At 36.9% G+C, this 19,245-nt stretch overlaps 1 protein-coding gene and 1 long non-coding RNA gene across 4 annotated transcripts; both read left to right on the forward strand.

The window, feature by feature from the left end:
* Positions 1-1,382: 1,382 nt before the first annotated feature.
* Positions 1,383-4,022, forward strand: LOC113308368. Of its 3 annotated transcripts, none has more exons than XR_003339694.1 (3): positions 1,383-1,505; positions 2,205-2,371; positions 3,798-4,022. It is a non-coding gene; the product is annotated as an uncharacterized LOC113308368 (long non-coding RNA). The 3 variants fall into 3 exon arrangements; XR_003339695.1 differs by lacking the exon at positions 3,798-4,022 and adding an exon at positions 2,768-2,804; XR_003339693.1 differs by lacking the exon at positions 3,798-4,022 and having other exon boundaries at positions 2,205-2,567.
* An 11,561-nt stretch (positions 4,023-15,583) lies between these two features.
* LOC113314411 (F-box/kelch-repeat protein At3g06240-like) lies at positions 15,584-17,169 on the forward strand. Its single transcript, XM_026563208.1, has one exon. It carries the CDS (start codon positions 15,595-15,597, stop codon positions 16,879-16,881), a length of 1,287 nt encoding a protein of 428 aa, XP_026418993.1. The 5' UTR covers positions 15,584-15,594; the 3' UTR covers positions 16,882-17,169.
* Positions 17,170-19,245: the final 2,076 nt, after the last annotated feature.

The following is a 19,245-nucleotide window of genomic DNA, read 5'->3' on the forward strand; positions in this document are numbered from 1 at the left end:
CCAAAAGACAATTGCACCAGACTATACTGACAATTGACAAAAGATGTAAACGGTTTGGGTGATTATTTTGGATTATGAGTTGGATTTTACTTGACTTTTTTAGGTTGCACTTAGTCATTTTTAAAAGTAAAGTAAATTAGAATTTCAATAGTGATATCTTGGGTTGCATTTTGTCACTCCTTTTTTTTTTTTGCTTTTGCTCTTTCCAGTTTCTACTCAAACCCTAAGAATTTTCATGGAGTGTTTCAAATCCCTACCTGCAGAAATCACATTGGAAATTTTAGCTCGGGTAGAAACTGAGTCGATTTGTAATTGTAAATCAGTATGCAAAACCTGGAATAATCTTTCTAATCATCCATCATTCTCCAAGGCATTTCCGTCGTCTCTCTTCTCTTTCTGGTAAGTTGGCTTTTTTTTGCTTGTACTGAGTATGATAAGTGGTACTATTTTGAATATGATGAGGATCAAGATCAGCCAATTCAGAAAATTATAAAAGTAACCCTTTGGGATTGTTGGACTCGTGGTAGCTGTGATGGTTTAATCTGTCTTACCGGACTCGACCAAACTGTTGTTTATATTTGTAACCCAATCGCAAAATAATCTGTTGTACTTCCACAAATAAAGAAACATTCTGGTCATTGGTTGTTCGATTTTTGTTTGGGTTTCCTTTCTCCCACCGATGAGTATAAAGTTGTACGGTTAGGTTATACATGTCTCTAGAATTCCTCGTATACACTATAGGAAGTGGAAATGGTTGGAAAAACATTGGAAACTTTGATTCAGGCGATTTAATCAATTATAAAAGCATTTTCGTTAATGGAGCAATTTATTGGCTGAATGGACAATCAAAAACGATCACTACTTTCGATTTGGCCGAGGGAAAGTTTTGCCAACATCTTTCACCACCTCCTTTGCCACCTAACAATAAGTGGGATAACAACACAATCAGATTTCTAGATGGTTATTTGTTGTTTTCTGTTCGTTTGGGTTACCACCAAGGAGAAGAGGTATGGCTATTGAAAATGAAGGATGATGATCATAACTTGGAACAACAACAAGAGGATTATATATCAATGGCTTGGATTAAAGAGTTTGGGATTAAGGTCATCCTATGTGGAGGTCTTATTAAGATTTTTTTGGTGTGGGTCATTCATTACATGACAAAAAATAATAAATATAAGATTTTCTACCTTAAATTCTATGTATCATATCAATTTAACACCTTGATATGACACATAGAGTTGGTATAAAATGTCTTAAATCATACGTGTCATATCAATGTAAGACCCTGATCACTAGCACTGGAGATGCTCTTATCCCACTTCCGTTCCACTAAAACCAACCCCTAATTCCTCGACCCCTTCACCACAAATTTTCAAACTTATCCGCTCCCTTTCATAACTTTTTTTATTTTCTCTTTCAATCTTTTCATCGTTCATTACAAGAAAACGCTGATTGTGGTTCTCAGTTGTGAAACAATTGAGAATGTTAATGACAAAATTTAGGTGATTATTTCTTCTTTTCTTTTGGTTTGATGATTTCAACTTTTAGGTTTGATTTGGTTTTGTTTGAATTAAGCTTATTGTTAACTTTCACTTGGTTTTGGCAATTTAGTTCTAGATGGATCTGTGCAATTCTATTCATTCAACAAATCAATAAAAAAAATTGGATTTCCATTTTGGGATTCAAGTGATGGGACAATAAATTCAGTACGAACCAGTGAAGACTGTACTAGGAAGGAAAACATGCAAATACATGTTTTCCGAATAAAAACTTATGTACCCTTTTGGGTTTTCTTACTCTGTGACTTAATTTTGTAGTAGATTTTGGATATAAATGGTATATAAAATGCAATTCATGAATTCATTTTGTGTTGATTCAGTTTTGATACTTACCTGAACATGGAAACCATATTTTGATGTTTCATTTTCAAAATGATACTGCACATCCATGTATGAAGTATAAGGGAAACTGAATGTATACATGTACATTATTTCCATGGAAGGATTAATGGGTTAAATGTGAAAATTGTAATACTAGGGTGCCAGACTTTTGAAATCGGGTTTACTATGAATACAGTAGGTCTGCTAAAAGTCGATTAGGAAAACAACTATCAAAGTTTTTTTGACGTGTTCAGTAAATTGCTTATCGGAATGCCAATTGGCTTCAAACTACTAAGATTTTTTTTCAATGTTTTTTGGCAGTCCAGGTATGTGCAACTCAAGGGTTAGTTGACCATTATATTGTGTGTGCGTAGTCATAACGATTTTCTTCTTCGTCCTGATAATATCTCACGCAAGTTACCAATGCATGCCTTCTTGGAAACAACTTAGAAGTGGCTGGGGTTTTATCAAACTGCTCATTTTATATGGTAAGGTTCTAATGATACTATGTGCAAGCCTATAATCAAACAACAACGCAATTATGCCTAATTGTGTAATGATTATCAAAGGGCAACTCATGTACTTATACAGACTATATGTTTTTACCATTTCCCTTATGGAACATTTCATGTGTGTGTAACAAGCTAAGTTTTTGATCCAACGATTGAAAAATATTAGCATGAATCTAATCAGGTTTTCATCTAACGTAGAATATTGAATGCTTTGTTACCAAGCTAACATTGATTGCAAACCATGATTTGAAAGACTATATAAGGGAGAACTCTAGCAACTGGAAAATCTAATCCCCACACCTTATGTGTGATACTAGTTGCATAATCTAGAGTCGGTTCTCCTTTAACATTGGGTTTTCTTCTCTAAACCAGGTTAACGACTTAAAGACTTTATTGGGATTGTGAAGCCAAACCGATACTACTTTTCTTGTAGTTATGGGATCTGATCTTGCTGTTTTTATCGTACGAGAACAATTGTAATAATTGGCTTGAGATTTCTATCTACGATAGGCAAGATATAAAAGTAATCACAAACACTTTGTCTCATCGTTTGTGATTACGCAATATCTTTTTTCACTGCGTCGATTAAGATTATTGTGTGGTGATTGATAATACTAGGATGTTCTTCGGGAATATGAGTCCGGGTTATCAATTGGTTCCTGTTCACCTTGGTTTATCAAAAGACGGAACAAAAACTCATAGGTATATTCGCGGGAGACAGATTTATCTATTACCGTAGACTTTTCTGTGTGGTACAGATTTGTTTATTGAAGTCTTCGACTTTGGGTGTAGCAGCTCTTAGTTGTGGGTGAGATCAGCTAAGGGAATCAAGTGCGTATTATCCTGCTGGGATCAGAGACGTAAAGAGCGCAACTGTACCTTGAGTCCATGTGAGATTGATTGGGGTTCAACTACAGTCCATATCGAAGTTAGTTTGGAGTAGGCTAGTGTCTGTAGCGGCTTAATACACTATGTGTTCAATCTGGACTAGGTCCCGGGGTTATTCTGCATTTGCGGTTTCCTCGTTAACAAAATTCCGGTGTCTGTGTTATTTCTATTCCGCATTATATTTTGTTATATAATTGAAATATCACAGGTTGTGCGTTGTTCAATCAATTAGAATATCCGACCTTTTGGTTGTTGATTTAAATTAATTGACACTTGGATATTGGTCTTTGGTACCATCCAAGTTATCTCTCTAGTATTTGATAAAGACTCGCAGATTTCTATTTCCTTGAGTATATATATCAAATCGAGAGAATGGGATAAAAACTCTTTGATATACTTTTTATCTAGATTGAGTCTGACTGTCTAGTTGATTCTCTAGAAAATATATTAGAGTTTGTCCATACAGATTGCTAACCCAATATATTGGGTTTGGTTTTGTACCCCGCTTTTTCAGGGATCTTTATACATGCAGATTGTGAGGATAAATCTTTCTCCTACAAGAGAGTTGGCATCACAGATGTACTATGGTGCTAAGTTACCAAATGTTAGACAAGGTGAAGTAAGTGTAAGAGCTTATACGAATAAGAAAATTGGGGAGGAAGGAGCAAACTTGATTATAGGCACGCCTGGGAGGATTTACGACAGTATGAATCGCATGCAGATTTTAGATTACATAAGCTTTGAGGTATTAGTTCAATGCTATGTTTGCTTCACGAATGCCCTTTATCTATCATTAAAATATCATCCAATTTGTTAGATTTTGCGTCAATTGGAAGTGGGGAAAAGCATGATAATTGGGTATGTTATGGTTGCAGACTTGACAGAGTCGTGGTTAACCAAATAACTCTCATCATTACTCTTCGTTCAAGATGGAACCTTTGTATCTTCCATACCGTATCATTATGTCCGAGTAATAACCCCAATCAATCCAAAGTAATTTAACCTACATTTCAAGTCGAGTAATAACCCCAATCAATCCAAAGTAATTTAACTTACATTTCAAGTTTTTGCATATAAATTGGTTAGTCAGGTGGAATGGTGGGTGCGGAAATAATATTCGACAGACCATAGATGAGATTCTCAGTTAAACTTGTCACAGACTGGAAAACTGAACAAATCGGTCCTAGAGGTGTGTTGTATGTTTAGATTCTGTAGTTAGTATTTCTTTCTATTGGCAACTGGTCCATTTAGTAATAATTTGTGGTCTTTTGGATTGTTGACTCGCTACCATGTTCTAGTATTTTTGACAATACATGGCTCAGTTTTTTTTCTTTTCTTTGATTCGTCTATTGGCCTTAAATATTTAAATGCAATCATTTCGATATGGCGATTCACTATCCCAACTGATATTGTTTCTTTTTTGTTGCAGAGGATATTGAAATGTAGTGAATCTGATTTATTGGAGCTTTATACCACCTTGGATCAGGTCTGTAAAACTCATGGCTATGACACCCCCTCTTTCACAACCTACTCTTGATGCCGTAACTGAAGTTGGATTCAACTATTATACACCAGTTCAAAGTGCCACGATACCACATTTTGTGAAAATAAAGATTGATGCTGCTACCGGTTCTGGAAAAACCCTTGCTTTTGTTGTTCCACTTGTTGAGATCCTTCGACGTTCTTCTTCTCAGTGTAAAGGAATGCATCTGCAAACATCTTTTCCACTGAATGAAACACTGGATAGGTCTCTGATTCAGTATATTTGTTAAGTTTTATTTGATTATCTACTTTTGTTTGGGACAGATTCTGATTTTAGACGAGGCTGATCGGCTCCTGGGGTCGGAAAAGCAGATAAATGATAAATCCCATTGTAACTCGCTGACTGAAGCAGCATAGAACTAGTATTTTCTCAGCTACTCACACTGAGGCAGTCGAGGAGCTTGCCAAAGCAGGATTGAGGTATCCTGTTCCTGTAAGGGTTGAAGTTTGAAGAGAAGCAAAAGATAAGCTAGAGCCTGCATCTTTCAAAACACCTCTGGGCCTCGAAATGGAGGTATGTGTCGATTTTTCAAAATTTTCTCCCCCAAACTCTCCTTCTATTGAGTTTATTCTGTTGCTTCAGGAGAGGCGTATGTTAGTTAGGTACCAACTAGTTTGCTTATGAATTGGGGAACAACTGTTGCCATTAGTATGGTTTTACTAAACGTCTAAAACTATTTTTTCCTGAAGTCATGCTGGAATTAGTTGAGAACACACTACAAAACACAAGGCCTCTTGGGACGGCCAAAAAACGTCCCAAGAGGACAAAAAACCGTCCCAAGAAGTATTAGGGACGGTTTATGTACCGTCCCCTGTTCCACCGTCACTAATACTATTTGACCATTTTTTTTTTTTTTTGGGACGGACATATTTTAGCCTTGATTTAAATATTTTATGACTATTAGGAACGGTCAGGCCATCACCGTCCCAAATATCCTTCTTTAGGGACGGTTTTTTCAAAATAGCCGTCCCTAGAAGCTACTTGTTTTGTAGTAACAGATTTTGATGATTATTGTTTTTGTCCATGTGTTGTACATGGCTTCTGATATTTTTCATCAACTTTTAAGAAAAGAGAGATGATTATTGAAGCCTCAAGACAAGCTGACTATGAACCTGGCTAATTATCAAAGAAGTAAGCAATATAAATAGCTCTTATGTCTTATATTTGTTGTATTGGAAATTGGAAAAGTTTTAACGAAGCTATTATGTTCTTTGAACCATTGCAGTCAACAGGTTGGTTGAATTTGTTGAAGCATTCTTATGCTCAGACGTTAAGTTTTAAAGTATGACTGAGGGAGGGGACGATGTAACATAGTTTTCTAATGCATAATCTACGTTGCTTTTACTTGTCACTTCACTTTGTTCTTTACTTATGCTTTCCATAATTCCTGATCTATACTTGAGTTACCCTCGGATGTAAATTGTCTTGATATTATCAACTACATTTTGGCGCTGACGCAGACTCAACCCTCCACCATTGGAGAAGTCACTTCTCTTTTCATTTTTAAGATCATGGAAAATGGTGTCTGTGAGTTCCCTCTTTGGAGATGCACATCCTCAAAACTTACCCACAGATGACACCAAAAATCCTACTTAATTAATATGGCTAAGTAGTAATTGTAGTTAAGTTATCAGAAATTAAGACCATTTATCAGAGTCTCTCTCCAATTAGCAATTTTAGCGCCTATATTATCCTATGGTTTGACCGAGAACTTCTCATCTGACACCTTGCTATTATATCCTTGATCTTGCAGTGAGAAGTCATTACAGCTTGTTGATTTCCTAACCAAGAACATGAATGAAAAGATCATCATGTAGGTTATTCAATTTCAACTGCCTATCATGTATTGTGGTTGTTTCTGTTAAGGCATAACACACGTATTGTTTTATTAAGGAAGTCTTTTGTATTTTCTAGGAAACTATTCTAGGTTTGGAAGTCTTTTATATTTTAGGAAATTGTTCTAGTTTTGGAATTTACCTTGCTTGGAATCCAAGGAAGAGATTGTTTATATATGTATCTCGTAAAAATCAATTTAGTGTGCAAAAGTTAATCAAAGAACGTATTCCATTCAAGTTCAAAGTTCTCTTCTTCCCGTTGTGTTCTAGCCGTGTTCTCTCCTAAACAATACATGTTCTAGCTTGGTATCAGCTTATCGATCCTATGCTTCCGCTGCATCTACTTCTTCCTCTGTTCTTTCAACCATACTCAACTCCTCTCAATCAATGATGGCTTATTCTATCTTTTCTCAACCTCATCACATCATCACTGTCAAACTTGATGACACTAATTATTCTCTCTGGCGTGCTCAGTTTCTTCCATATCTTCAAGGTTATGAACTCGACAGTTTTGTCACGGGTAACAATCCTTGTCCGTCTCCAACTCTTCCAAATAGTGATACACCTAATCCGGTATATGCTCCATGGCTAAAGAAAGACCGTATTCTTCTTGGCTGGATTTTTTCCTTCCTAACTCCTGCTGTTCTTCAACAAGTTCATCATCTCCAAAGTTCTCATGCTGTTTGGTCCTCTCTTGAATCCCTTTTTTCTTCCAAATCAGATGCTCATATTCATCACTTGCAATGTGAACTTCGGGCTTTACGCAAAGGATCTCTTTCTATGCGAGATTATATTGATCGAGCTCGCAATATCGTTGACAACCTTGCAGCTGCCGATACTGTTGTCACTGAGTCAGAATTACGTCACTGCATTCTTGCTGGCTTAGATACCGCATATGATGCCATTGTTACCTCTCTTACAACTTCCATGGGAGCCATGAAACTAGAGGATTTCATCACCTATCTTCTCACGTTTGAATCTCGTATTGAGAACTAAGCAAAGTCACTGCATTCCCAACCTGTAGCTAACGTCGCAGCATCCGGCTCAACTCGTCAGGCTACTTCCAATTTTACTCGTCCAGCAGCTTAGAACTTTTCTCGTCCGCCTGCTCGGTCCAGCCCATCTTCAGCCCAGCAATCTTCCTTCCTGTCAAGCCCAGCTCGTCCAGCTGTTTCTAGCACTCCGAATCATCCCTCTCTTCTCGGCCCAGCACTGAATCAACCTTCCAATTCCCGCACAGATGCGCGTCTTCTCTGCCAGCTTTGTGGTCGCAAGAATCATGAAGCTCCTGATTGTTGGAATCGTTTTGATCGCTCGTTTCATCCTCCTCACCGTCAGCCACCTACCTATGCTCCTCGTGCTTATGCTGCTCAAACTGGTTTGTTATCTACACCTCCGTGGATTCCTGATGGTGGTGCTACATATCATATAACCAATGATCTTTCTCGTCTCCAATTTTCTAATGAATATACTGGTCCGGATCAAATTCAAATGGGTAATGGCTCTTCTATTCCAATCTCTAATGTTGGATCCCCTGTTTTTGGGAACTCCCAACCGTAAGTTGTGGCTTCGTGATTTTCTTCATGCACCAAAAATTTCACATAATCTTCTGTCTATTTCTCGGTTTACTACTGACAATAATGTCTTATTTGAATTTCATCCAACTTCTTGTCTTGTGAAGGATCGATGTACCGGGAAGGTTCTTCTTCGTGGCAGTAAGAGGGGTGGTTTATATCAACTTGATGATTCGTCTCAATCTTCTAAAGCCTACATAGGAGAGCGTGCTAACTTACAAGATTGACACTCTAGATTAGGACATCCTATGATACGCACAGTGCGTAAAGTTGTTTCCCAGTTTTCACTTCCGGTTTCTAGTCAAACTTTTAAGTTTTTTTCGTCTTGTCATGAACATCGGAGTCATAAACTCCCTTTTTATTCCAGTAAAACTACTTATTTGAATCCGTTAGATTTAATTGTCTCTAATGTTTGGGGACCTTCTCATATTCTATCTAATGAAGGATATAAATACTATGTCATCTTTATTGATGCCTTTAGTCGCTTTACTTGGATGTTTCCTATGTCTCAGAAATCTGATGTCTTTTCTATATTTTTTTTTTCAAAAGCATGTTGAAAATCTCTTCAATCGAAAAATCAAAATCTTTCAGTCTGATAATGCACTGGAGTATCGAAAACTTACTCCGCATCTTCAACAACTAGGTATTTTTCATCGATTTTCGTGTCCGCATACTTCTGAACAAAATGGTTTAGTCGAACGACGTCATCGTCATATTCGTGAAACTGGTCTTACAATTCTCAACATGGCTTCTGTACCATCCTCATATTGGTACGACTCTTTTTACACCGCTTGTTTTCTAATGAATCGTGTTCCGTCTAATTCCATTTATAACTCCTTTCCGTATGAACTTCTTTTTGGTCTTTCACCAGATTACACTTTGCTTCGAGTGTTTGGTTGCTTGTGCTATCCTTACTTACGTCCATATAGATCTCATAAAATGGAATCACTTTCTTCTCCTTATGTTTTTATTGGTTATAGTCCTTCTCAAAAAGGCTATAAGTGTCTTCATATTCCTACAGGTCGGATTTATGTTAGTCGTCATGTTGTTTTTGATGAGACATCTTTTCCTTTCGCTGCCACAGTACAGCCTTCTCCGGTGTCGACGACTTCACAGGTACCCTTTTCTACTTCCTCTTCTTCTCCTGTCACTTTTTCTCTGCCTTCTTCTCTTCCGTCCCCTGCTTCCGTGCCGTTTTCCCAAGACCAATCATTAGCCGCCAGTCATCATCAGCCGTCATCAATCATCAGCCATCTCCAACAATCATTAACCATCATCCTCAATCATTAGCAGACAACAATAATGATCCTCAGCCGTCACAGATGCCAGCACCAATGATTAGCCGTCAGAACCAATCATCAGCAGTCAGTACTAATGATCCTCAGCCGTCACAGCCACCAGCACCAATGATTAGCCGTCAGAACCAATCATCAGCAGTCAATACTAATGATTCTCAGCCGTCACAACCGCCGACAGTTCCCGTTATTGAGCCCGCTTCATCCGCAACAACCTCCACTGATTTTTCTTCTCTCGTTCTTCGTCTGCAGTCTCTGTCTCCTGTCTCTGCCACTGTTCCGTCGACTACTGCTTCTGCTGCTGACACTCATCCAATGGTCACAAGGTCTAAAGCTGGTGTTTTTAAACCAAATTTCAAATATGCCTTGGTATGTGATTCTCTTCTCGGACCTACTTATATTTCACAGGCTCATAAGGATCCTCAGTGGCGTATGTCTTCCGATGATGAGATTAATGCGCTACTTCGGAATGGTACGTGGTCGTTGGTACCATATAATTCTTCTATGAATGTTATTGGATGTAAATAGGTGTTTCGTATTAAACGTAATCCGGATGGTACGATTGCCCGTCGAAAATCACGTTTAGTCGCAAAAGGCTACAATCAGCAAGAGGGTATTGACTATTCTGAAATGTTTAGTCCGGTTGTTAAACCATGTACTATTCGTATTATTCTTACATTGGCTTTGTCTTCCAATTTGTCAATTCATCAACTTGATGTGCAAAATGCCTTTTTACATGGAGAACTTCAAGAAGAGGTGTATATGAAACAGCCACCTGGCTATGTCGATTCTCGTTTTCCCACGCATGTCTGCAAGTTGCATCGTTCTATTTATGGTCTCAAACAAGATCCTCGTGCGTGGTATCACAGACTTAGTACTTTTTTGTTGCAAATTGGCTTTGTCACTTCGAAGTGTGACTCGTCCTTATTTCTTTACAATGGCTCTCTTGGTACTATCTATTTACTAGTCTATGTTGATGATATTATTATTACCGGTTCTAATTCTACAAGTATTAAGTCTATCATTGATCGTTTACAACAAGAATTCGCAATCAAAGATCTTGGCTTCCTGTCTTACTTTCTTGGCATTGAAGCAGTTCGTACATCCTCTGGTTTGTTTCTCTCTCAACAAAGGTATGCTCATGATCTTTTTATTCGTGCAAAAATGGATGGTGTTAAGCCTATTCACACTCCACTTAGTACTTCTGGGGACATGTCTTCTGATCACAGTACCTTGTTGACTGATGCTACTGAATATCGTAGTATTTTTGGAGCTTTACAATATTTGACTTTTACTCGTCCAGATCTAGCATATGCTGTTAATAAGGTTTGTCAATTTATGCATGCACCCACTGAGTTTCACTGGGGCTTAGTAAAGCGCATACTTCGTTATCTTAAAACATCTACGTTTGGTATACTTCTTCGACCGTCTTCTTCTCTACAGTTATCCTTTAGTGCATATACTGATTCCGATTGGGCTGGTTCTCTTGAAGATCGATGTTCAACAAGTGGTTATTGTGTATTCTTGGGTGGTAATATTATATCTTGGAGTGCTCGTAAACAGAAAACTGTGTCACGTTCTAGTACTGAAGCAGAATATAGAGGTCTTGCTATTTGCTACTGCTGAAATTATGTGGATTCAATCACTTCTATCTGAACTTCATGTTTCTACTCAATCACCTCCAGTTCTATGGGGTGATAATCTTGGTGTCATATATCTTACTGTTAATCCTATATTTCATGCAAGGACGAAACATATTGAGATTGATTATCATTTTGTGCGTGATCAGGTTGCTTTGAAACTTCTTGATGTCAGGTTTATATCTTCCAAGGATCAAATTGCCGACATTTTTACAAAAGCTTTGTCTAAAGATCGATTTTCTCTATTAAGGTTCAAGCTAACGGTTCAAGATCACCCGTTACGCTTGCGGGAGGGTGTTAAGGCATAACACACGTATTGTCTTATTAAGGAAGTCTTTTGTATTTTCTAGGAAACTATTCTAGGTTTGGAAGTCTTTTATATTTTAGAAAATTGTTCTAGTTTGGGAATTTACCTTGCCTTGGAATCCAAGGAAGAGTTTGTATATATGCATCTTATAAAGATCAATTTAGTATGCAAAAGTTAATCAAAGAACGTATTTCATTCAAGTTCAAAGTTCTCTTCTTCCCGTTGTGTTCTAGCCGTGTTCTCTCCTAAACAATACATGTTCTAGTTGTTTCTTATAATTCCTATAAATGTAAAGTATATGATTCTCACTGATAGCGTTATTCACTTGTTTTATGTCTAATCTCTAATTACTTCTTTGTTGCAGCTACTTCAGGACATGTGCTAGTGTTGATTATTGGGGAGTTTTTCTTCCAAAATTTGCTGCTGTCAAAGATCGCTCCATTATTCATCTTCATGGGAAAACGAAACAGGTGGGTTAATTATTATAACAATGTGAGTGGTGGCTCATATAAGAGTTGATAAATTATGTTGAGAGTTAGTGTCCTGTTGTCGTTTCATAGGTTGCAAGGGAAACGGTATTGACATCTTCTAGAGAAGTTTCAAGTGGTATCCTTTTATGTGCCGATGTAGCAGCATGGGAATTTATCAATTTAACCTTCCAGGTGTTGATTTGGTCATGCATGTATTTGCTTCTTTGCTCTATAACATTGAGTTTTATGACATTTCATTCTGTAAATATATTGCTGCGTGTCTGACTAAACTCAATACAGTGGTTTTTCCACAAAGATTAAAATAGTAAGTAATTTATTTATAATTAGGAAACTTCCAATTAAAGTTTCTTGTTTTTGTGGTTTATGCAGTATGGCCCCCTCAAAATCCAAATATTGAATATACTGGATGGGTACGAAATTACTAAGATATCGTATATGTGGTTGTTAATGACTGTAGCCAAACAACTAAGATATGGTATATGTGGAAAATGGATTGATTTCATCCTTTTTGGTAGAAAAATCTTACTCAAATTTTGCATGTATATTCATGCATCGATCTGGTATCAAATACAACATTCATAACAAAAGTATTCTATTGGAACATTTTCAGAACAATGAGTCCAAAAATGTTTTACGTAATTTCCTTGTTTGCGGTGCTTATGTACATTGTACATTTGTATGCTTTCCATTCATTAACTTATGACAAGTAGTGAGTACGTGCGTTATTTTTTTACTTACACGATGTTATTTTTCTACTTTCCAAATAATTTGGTGGTAATTCGACACCATATTTTTTTATTTAAAAATTATCCGTTGTTTGTATTTAAGAATCAATCGTTTGTTTTCTTTTTTTTTCTTTGTAGATTTTTGCAATTTTTTTCTAAGTTATGTCTTATTTTAAGCTATGTCTACTCGTTGCGTAGCTAACTTAAAGGGCTCTTCAAATATATAAAGTTTACAAAAATCCGATATGTAGTTTAAAAAATATGAGATTTTAAATATATAAAAAGTGTTTTTACTTTTATGTCCCTGTAAATATTCTTTATACCAGTTCTTTAAAATCTACTGGCTGATAATAAAGAGGAAGTCCAATAATCTAACGACAATAATAATAGTTCAGACGGAATTTTATTTGTGAAATTTAACAGTGGAATTTTAAAGTTTGGAGATCTCATGGTTATATTTTCTTAAATTTTTTAATCCCTTGTTACTATTAAAATGGGAGATTTACTCCAAAGCATATGTAATAATATTTAATTTGTTTATATGCATGCAGAAGCGGCAGTTGTTGGTGTTTATTATGGAACGGTAGGAGACAACCTGCCGTCCCCGACTGCAGTCGTTAACCTCTTAAGATCGAAAAATATAGACAAAGTTTGTCTTACTAGTCCGAATCCGGATGCTCTAAATGCCCTACGAGGGTCAGGAATCGAAGTTGTACTTGTTATCCAAAACAATATGGTGCAAAGAATGACTGATCCAGATTTTGCTGGAGACTGGGTTTATAAGAATGTGCTTTAATTCAGTGACGTCCAATTTCGATACATTTCAGTTGGAAATGAAGTCAATATTCCTGGTGCTGCAGAGTCAAATGACATTCTTCCTGGTATCAAAAATATTCATAATGCACTTAGAGCTGCTGGGAGAACAATTCCAGTTAGTACAACTATTTCTTTTGGTTTGGTTGCAGATTCATTTCCTCCCTCCAACGGTCGATTTTCCGATGGCTCCCGAGACATAAGGCAATCAATAGTAAGGTTTTTGGAAGATAACGGGGCTCCTCTCCTTGTAAATATTTATCCTTACTTCTCGTACATTGGAAACCCACAACAAATAGGGTTGGATTATGCATTGTTTACGGCAAATCGATTTGTCGTAACAGACAGCGGTAACGGATATCGTATATGTGGTTGTTAATGACTGTAGCCAAACAACTAAGATATGGTATATGTGGTAACGGATATACCATATAGTCAATGAAAGATCCCCCTGAAAGATTAACTAAAATTTAATTGAAAAAAAAAGTGGATGTTGAAGCAAATTTCACATGTTAGCAAGTCCATTTTAGAACTTGGAGTATATATATGCGCCGGGCACCATATAGTTAAATGGTCTTCACAGGCTATTGCTGTACTTTTTGGTTTTGTTCTTTTGACATAGTCGTCATAGTATTGAAGGCCGTCAAAGTAGTAGATTGGTTTATTATCTTCTGCTCTTCTTTGTGTTTAACTCTTTCAATTTCCTTGTCTTCTCCCTTTCCAAGGAATTTATCTGGAGAAGAGAAAAGGAAGCTTGGTTTGGGACTGAGTCGGTTGTCACCCGAGGATTTGTGTATGACACTTGAGATTATTGCTCAAATTTATGGATCATCAAAATCTCTCTCCCCCAAGGACTTGTGCGTAGTTTCATATGCATGGTTAAGAACCACCTCGCGGTTATCCTTAATTCCCTAAAGACACTTTGTAGTTATTATTATATGTCCCTTGAGTAGTGACAAGACGCTGGGTACGCCAGTTCCTTTTCTCACTGATTTTCCCTTCAATTAAGTTGATGAGACGATACACAACTCTTCTGTTTAATTTACATGAAAATACTCAAAAGCTGTACAACTTCTTTGAGAGAAAACAAAGAGAGAAAAAAGAGTAAATACCTTCTGTTTAACTTCAGACTACGCCACACATGTATAGTGCTTCGTTTGACCTTGACGGGCTCTTCCTATTCCTATGGCAGTTGAATAGATTTTTTTAGCCAACTCCTTTTCAACATTGCGCTGCTTCGTTTTAATTAGCGTAGTGGAGTCAACTGCACATTTCAGAAACGTTTTACAAACACAATTGAATGCTAGACGTCTAGACGTGCTTAATCCGTATGTGCTACATGCTCAATATCCCTTCACAATGGGAAACTATAGGAAAATTTAATTAATGAAACGCATTGCGGAATACTATGCATTAACATGGTTACCCTTTTCTCTACCAAATCCAACCGGAAATGATGTTAAAACTAATATTTTGGTGACATGTTCCTCATATAAAACTCTACATTCATATTAAAAATGATAGCATTCCGAAATACGAAACATTACCATCCACAAATTTTAATTTCAGCCGTTAATTTTCGACGGTTGATATTCAAAATAGTAGATGAAGGTCTTATACATTTCGGAATGCTCTCATTTTTTGTGGGAGTTTAGAAACATATAAAAAGAACATATCATCAAAAGATTAGTTTCAAATTCATTGCAGGTTGGATTTGGCAGAAAAAATGGTAACCATGTCAACGTATTATGTCACTATAACCAGGTAAAAGAATCCTTCCCCTATTTTAAATGGACTATGATTAATAAATATGTGGACTATATTTAAGAGAAACCATATTATTACGACCCGGCGGATCTTCGAATTACAGTACATTGGTCCTTTATCCAAGTCGGCCCCCAATTCCTTAAATGATACCGGACTTTCCAATTCGGAGGCCCCCAAGCTACCACCCTTAGGTTAAAAAAAGTACCGTACATACCGGAAGGTTATTTTGGGTAATCAATAAAACAGCCGACTGATAAAAAGACTTGGAATCTTGCCCTACCGCACTCTCACACTCAAGTCACCCCGCCGACGAGGAAGAAGATGAAAGAAAGAAGAGGAAAGGCGGCAATGTCAAGCGTCTTGACAGAAGACATCATAGAAGAAAATATACTCACAAGGTTACCTGTTAAATCACTTTCGAGGTTCAGGTGTGTTTCTAAAAATTGGTGTCGTTTATTTCAAAACCCTAAGTTTATCAAAAACCATCTCGAAAATGCTATTCTCATGAATAGATTCAACATCTTAGTTACCAGCAGAGAGTTTGATGCCTTTGAAGATACAGAACCTTTACTTTCCATTGTAGATAATGATGTTCTGTCATCGTTACCATCAGCATCATCACCGTTTTCAGGTCATGCTCGTAATATTGACTATCCTTTTATGTCAAGAAATTATATGCCTAAGATTCTAGGTTCTTCTAATGGTTTGGTTTGCATACAACCACGCGAACGTATTTGCATTTGGAACCCGGCTACTCGAGAATATAAACGGGTACCAAAACCACCTTCAGTCGACTCAAATCCTGATCTTACATTCCAAGGGTTTGATTTTGATGGCACTTTCCATGGGTTTGGTTTTGACAGGAAGAATGATGATTATAAGATATTAAGAATTGTGAATCAGAAGTCTAAAGTTTCTGAAGCCAGTGTTTACTCATTAACTTCGAATTCATGGAAGAATCTTGGTTTAATTCCTTACGAGTTCTCTTCGAGTACGACTAAGGGGTTTCTTCTCGATGGTGTTCTTCATTGGATTGCTGATGGTCCTTGTACCGGCCAATTCATACCTTATGTTGTTGTTTGTTATGATATTTCTGATGAGACATTCCATCATGTGCCATTTCCTGACGTAAATGAAAATGATGATGGATATCCTTGCATCTCAGAGCTGGGCGTTTGGGAAGGGAAACTTTCCCTACTTTGTAGGTATCTCAACGAGGATAATGATATACATACTTATGTTGATTTGTGGACGATGATGGATAACATGTGGACTATGCATTTGAAGATTACGTCATTTGTGCCCGATGTAGATGTAGAATATGGCATACCAATTCAAACTTTACATAATGGTGAGATCTTATTTCAAGGCGGACCATTGACGGACAGCGGCTATATTGGTTTAGTTTCATATGACCCTAATCTTGAAAGAGGTAGAGCTCTAAAGATACATGGTTTCCCTGAAATGTCTGATGCGGAGCCTTATATTGAGACCTTAGTGGCACTTGGCTCCGGTACTTATGTGGACTATCCCAAAAAGAGTACCAGAAGTAAAACCAAAAAGAGAAAGAAACAGATAATGATGACCGATGCTGATCAGAATCTATGAACCAAGAAGTAAGGGAGTAGATAAAAGAGGATGAAAATATGGTAGAAAGGGATGGTGTCAATCTTTTTTATCTTTTTGCACCACAAATATGGAAGCAGAAATGGTTCATTGCGGGAGGTAATTTGTCTTATGAAGCAGTGGATTAAGCAAGAACCAATTTTAGTGGTGATGCAACGGCATTTTGGGTAAATTCTAAACGAACCAAGTTCTATGCACTTTGCTTATTTGGTGTTTGAAATTTTCGTGTGTGACTAGATGTAGAAATTAATTAATTTTCTTTATCAGCTTGAACTCATGTGTCTTTTAAGTATTTTTTATTAGTTTTTGGAACATCTGTATGCAAGTGAATGAACAAACCAAGCATCACATATGTTATCTTTTATCAACTCGAGTAACTTCCTCTTCCATGAAGCAATCATTTGTTTGTTTGTGTATTACATCTTGTCTTATAAAGGAAGCAGTCATATTGGTGCTTTTTGTAGCGTGGCCAAATTGTTATCCGAGCAGCTTGTAGTTTCTTGAGGTCGGCCGATTATTTCAAGCCAGGCACGTTCATACAAGCTTGCTAATACTCAATAGCTCACGATTTTTATATTCTGTGCACCTTTTTAGAAGAAAGCATATTTACTAGTTTACCTTGAACATACTACTGCTTAACCCTAATCTGCGCAAAGAGATTTGACCTTTGTCTAGTCGGTGTATAAAAACTATTGTCATAGAAAAAGGTTGAATGACAGAAATTCTGGTAGTTGGTGAAATACGTAAGAGTAAGATTATTTGTTCCGTGGATGTTTGCTTACTCATGAATGCCAGCATCAGGGTGAATTGTCCCAGTTGACCCTCTGTTGTTTACTATGTCATAACTATCAAACTGAAACTGGTGATATTTTTTCCTGAATGTGGTTTTGCTATTGCCATTTGGAGGGGCTAAACCTTATTCATCTGATCATAGATAAGACCATTTAACTTAAGTTTGAAATTGACCATTAAAAACTTCGGATATTGTCTCCATGCTATGTTTGCCTGGAGTGTCGTCGAGGTGCCTCGGTGCCTTTGATTTTATTTGGTATTAGTATATTGGTACTGGCTGTTTATTTTTATATATGAATAGGTTAGTTAGGCGATTGAAATAAATTTTACTGAACTGCATGGAAAGATTATCCTTTTTCTCGATTTTGCTTTATGCCCTGAACCGGACAACTTTGCAGTTTCATTTATGGTTATTTGGTTCATATGGAAGCATAGATGCAAGTGTTATCTTTGCATGATACCCAAAAATGAAAACAAAGATCAGCAAGATAGGATAGTGGCAGGGAGAAATAAACTCATCCCTGGTGTGGAAAAGCATCCTATACTAATAACAAGGTATCTCGTTGCTCAATTGGTCTAATAGTATTTACCAGTTGAGCAATTGAAAAGCTATACTCACTTTTAGGAATGTCCTTATCTGACTGCTCTGCTTCGGACCTAATGTAACTATCAAGACAGATGTTTGCAATTGGGTTGCATGGGTTAATATGAAGGATAGAATAAAAAATTGATAAACATTGTCATGGTAGGGAGATTAAATAACGAAGTCTAACAAATCATCACTTCATAGTTTTTTTTAATTTGTTCTAGATTAGCTAAGTGACAGATGGTAACTTAAGGTCTTAAGAGTTAAAGTTTTGTTTTAACTGTCAGGATACCATTACTTTTTGAGAAATTTTTTCTTTAGCACCCAAGTTGTTACTACTGATAATGAGAGTGAAGTAGGTATCTCGAATGATCTTGAAATCAGAGCTCGGTAAAGTAGCACCACGACATTAGACACAGGAGGGTATATCATGTCAAAGAAGCGTTCAGTTTCATCAGTACATCGAGCCACTTGCTTTTGTTTGATTATTTACCTGAATATATCATGTTTTGCTTGTCTTTGATTGCAAATTTCTCCTACTGTTGTTATTACTTTGTTTCATCGGTAGATGGGGACCAGATCTTTTCATGGAGAAATTGCAATAATGGAAGCAATTTTGATTGCATGGAAGAAATGGACCAACTACCGAGGTATGTGCAGGTTCAGTAGTTGAATCTTTTCTCTATTATTTAGATGTGTGGTTTTTGGTGAAAAAGTTGTAAACATGAATCTGGTATGTTTAAGTAATACCTAGAGGTTAGATGTAGTGTTAGTGGTGTCGGCTTTGATCATTGGTGCCTTATGCTCCAGTTGTATGTTTATGGCCAATGCTAGAGACATTATTTGGGATAGGTTCGACTTGGCAGGCACATTATCATTTACAAAGTGTCAGCTCTGGATCTTGTAGTATCTTTCCGCCCTAGTGTGTTTTTGAACCACTCCTAAATCCAATTTGTATTGCGCCAGAA

Source organism: Papaver somniferum, chromosome 9, assembly GCF_003573695.1.
Source record: "Papaver somniferum cultivar HN1 chromosome 9, ASM357369v1, whole genome shotgun sequence".
Classification (NCBI taxonomy): domain Eukaryota; kingdom Viridiplantae; phylum Streptophyta; class Magnoliopsida; order Ranunculales; family Papaveraceae; genus Papaver; species Papaver somniferum.

What these genes read in the sequence shown, in the direction of transcription:
- LOC113314411 (XM_026563208.1), top strand. Translation starts at nt 15,595, where the DNA reads ATGAAAGAAAGAAGAGGAAAGGCGGCAATGTCAAGCGTCTTGACAGAA.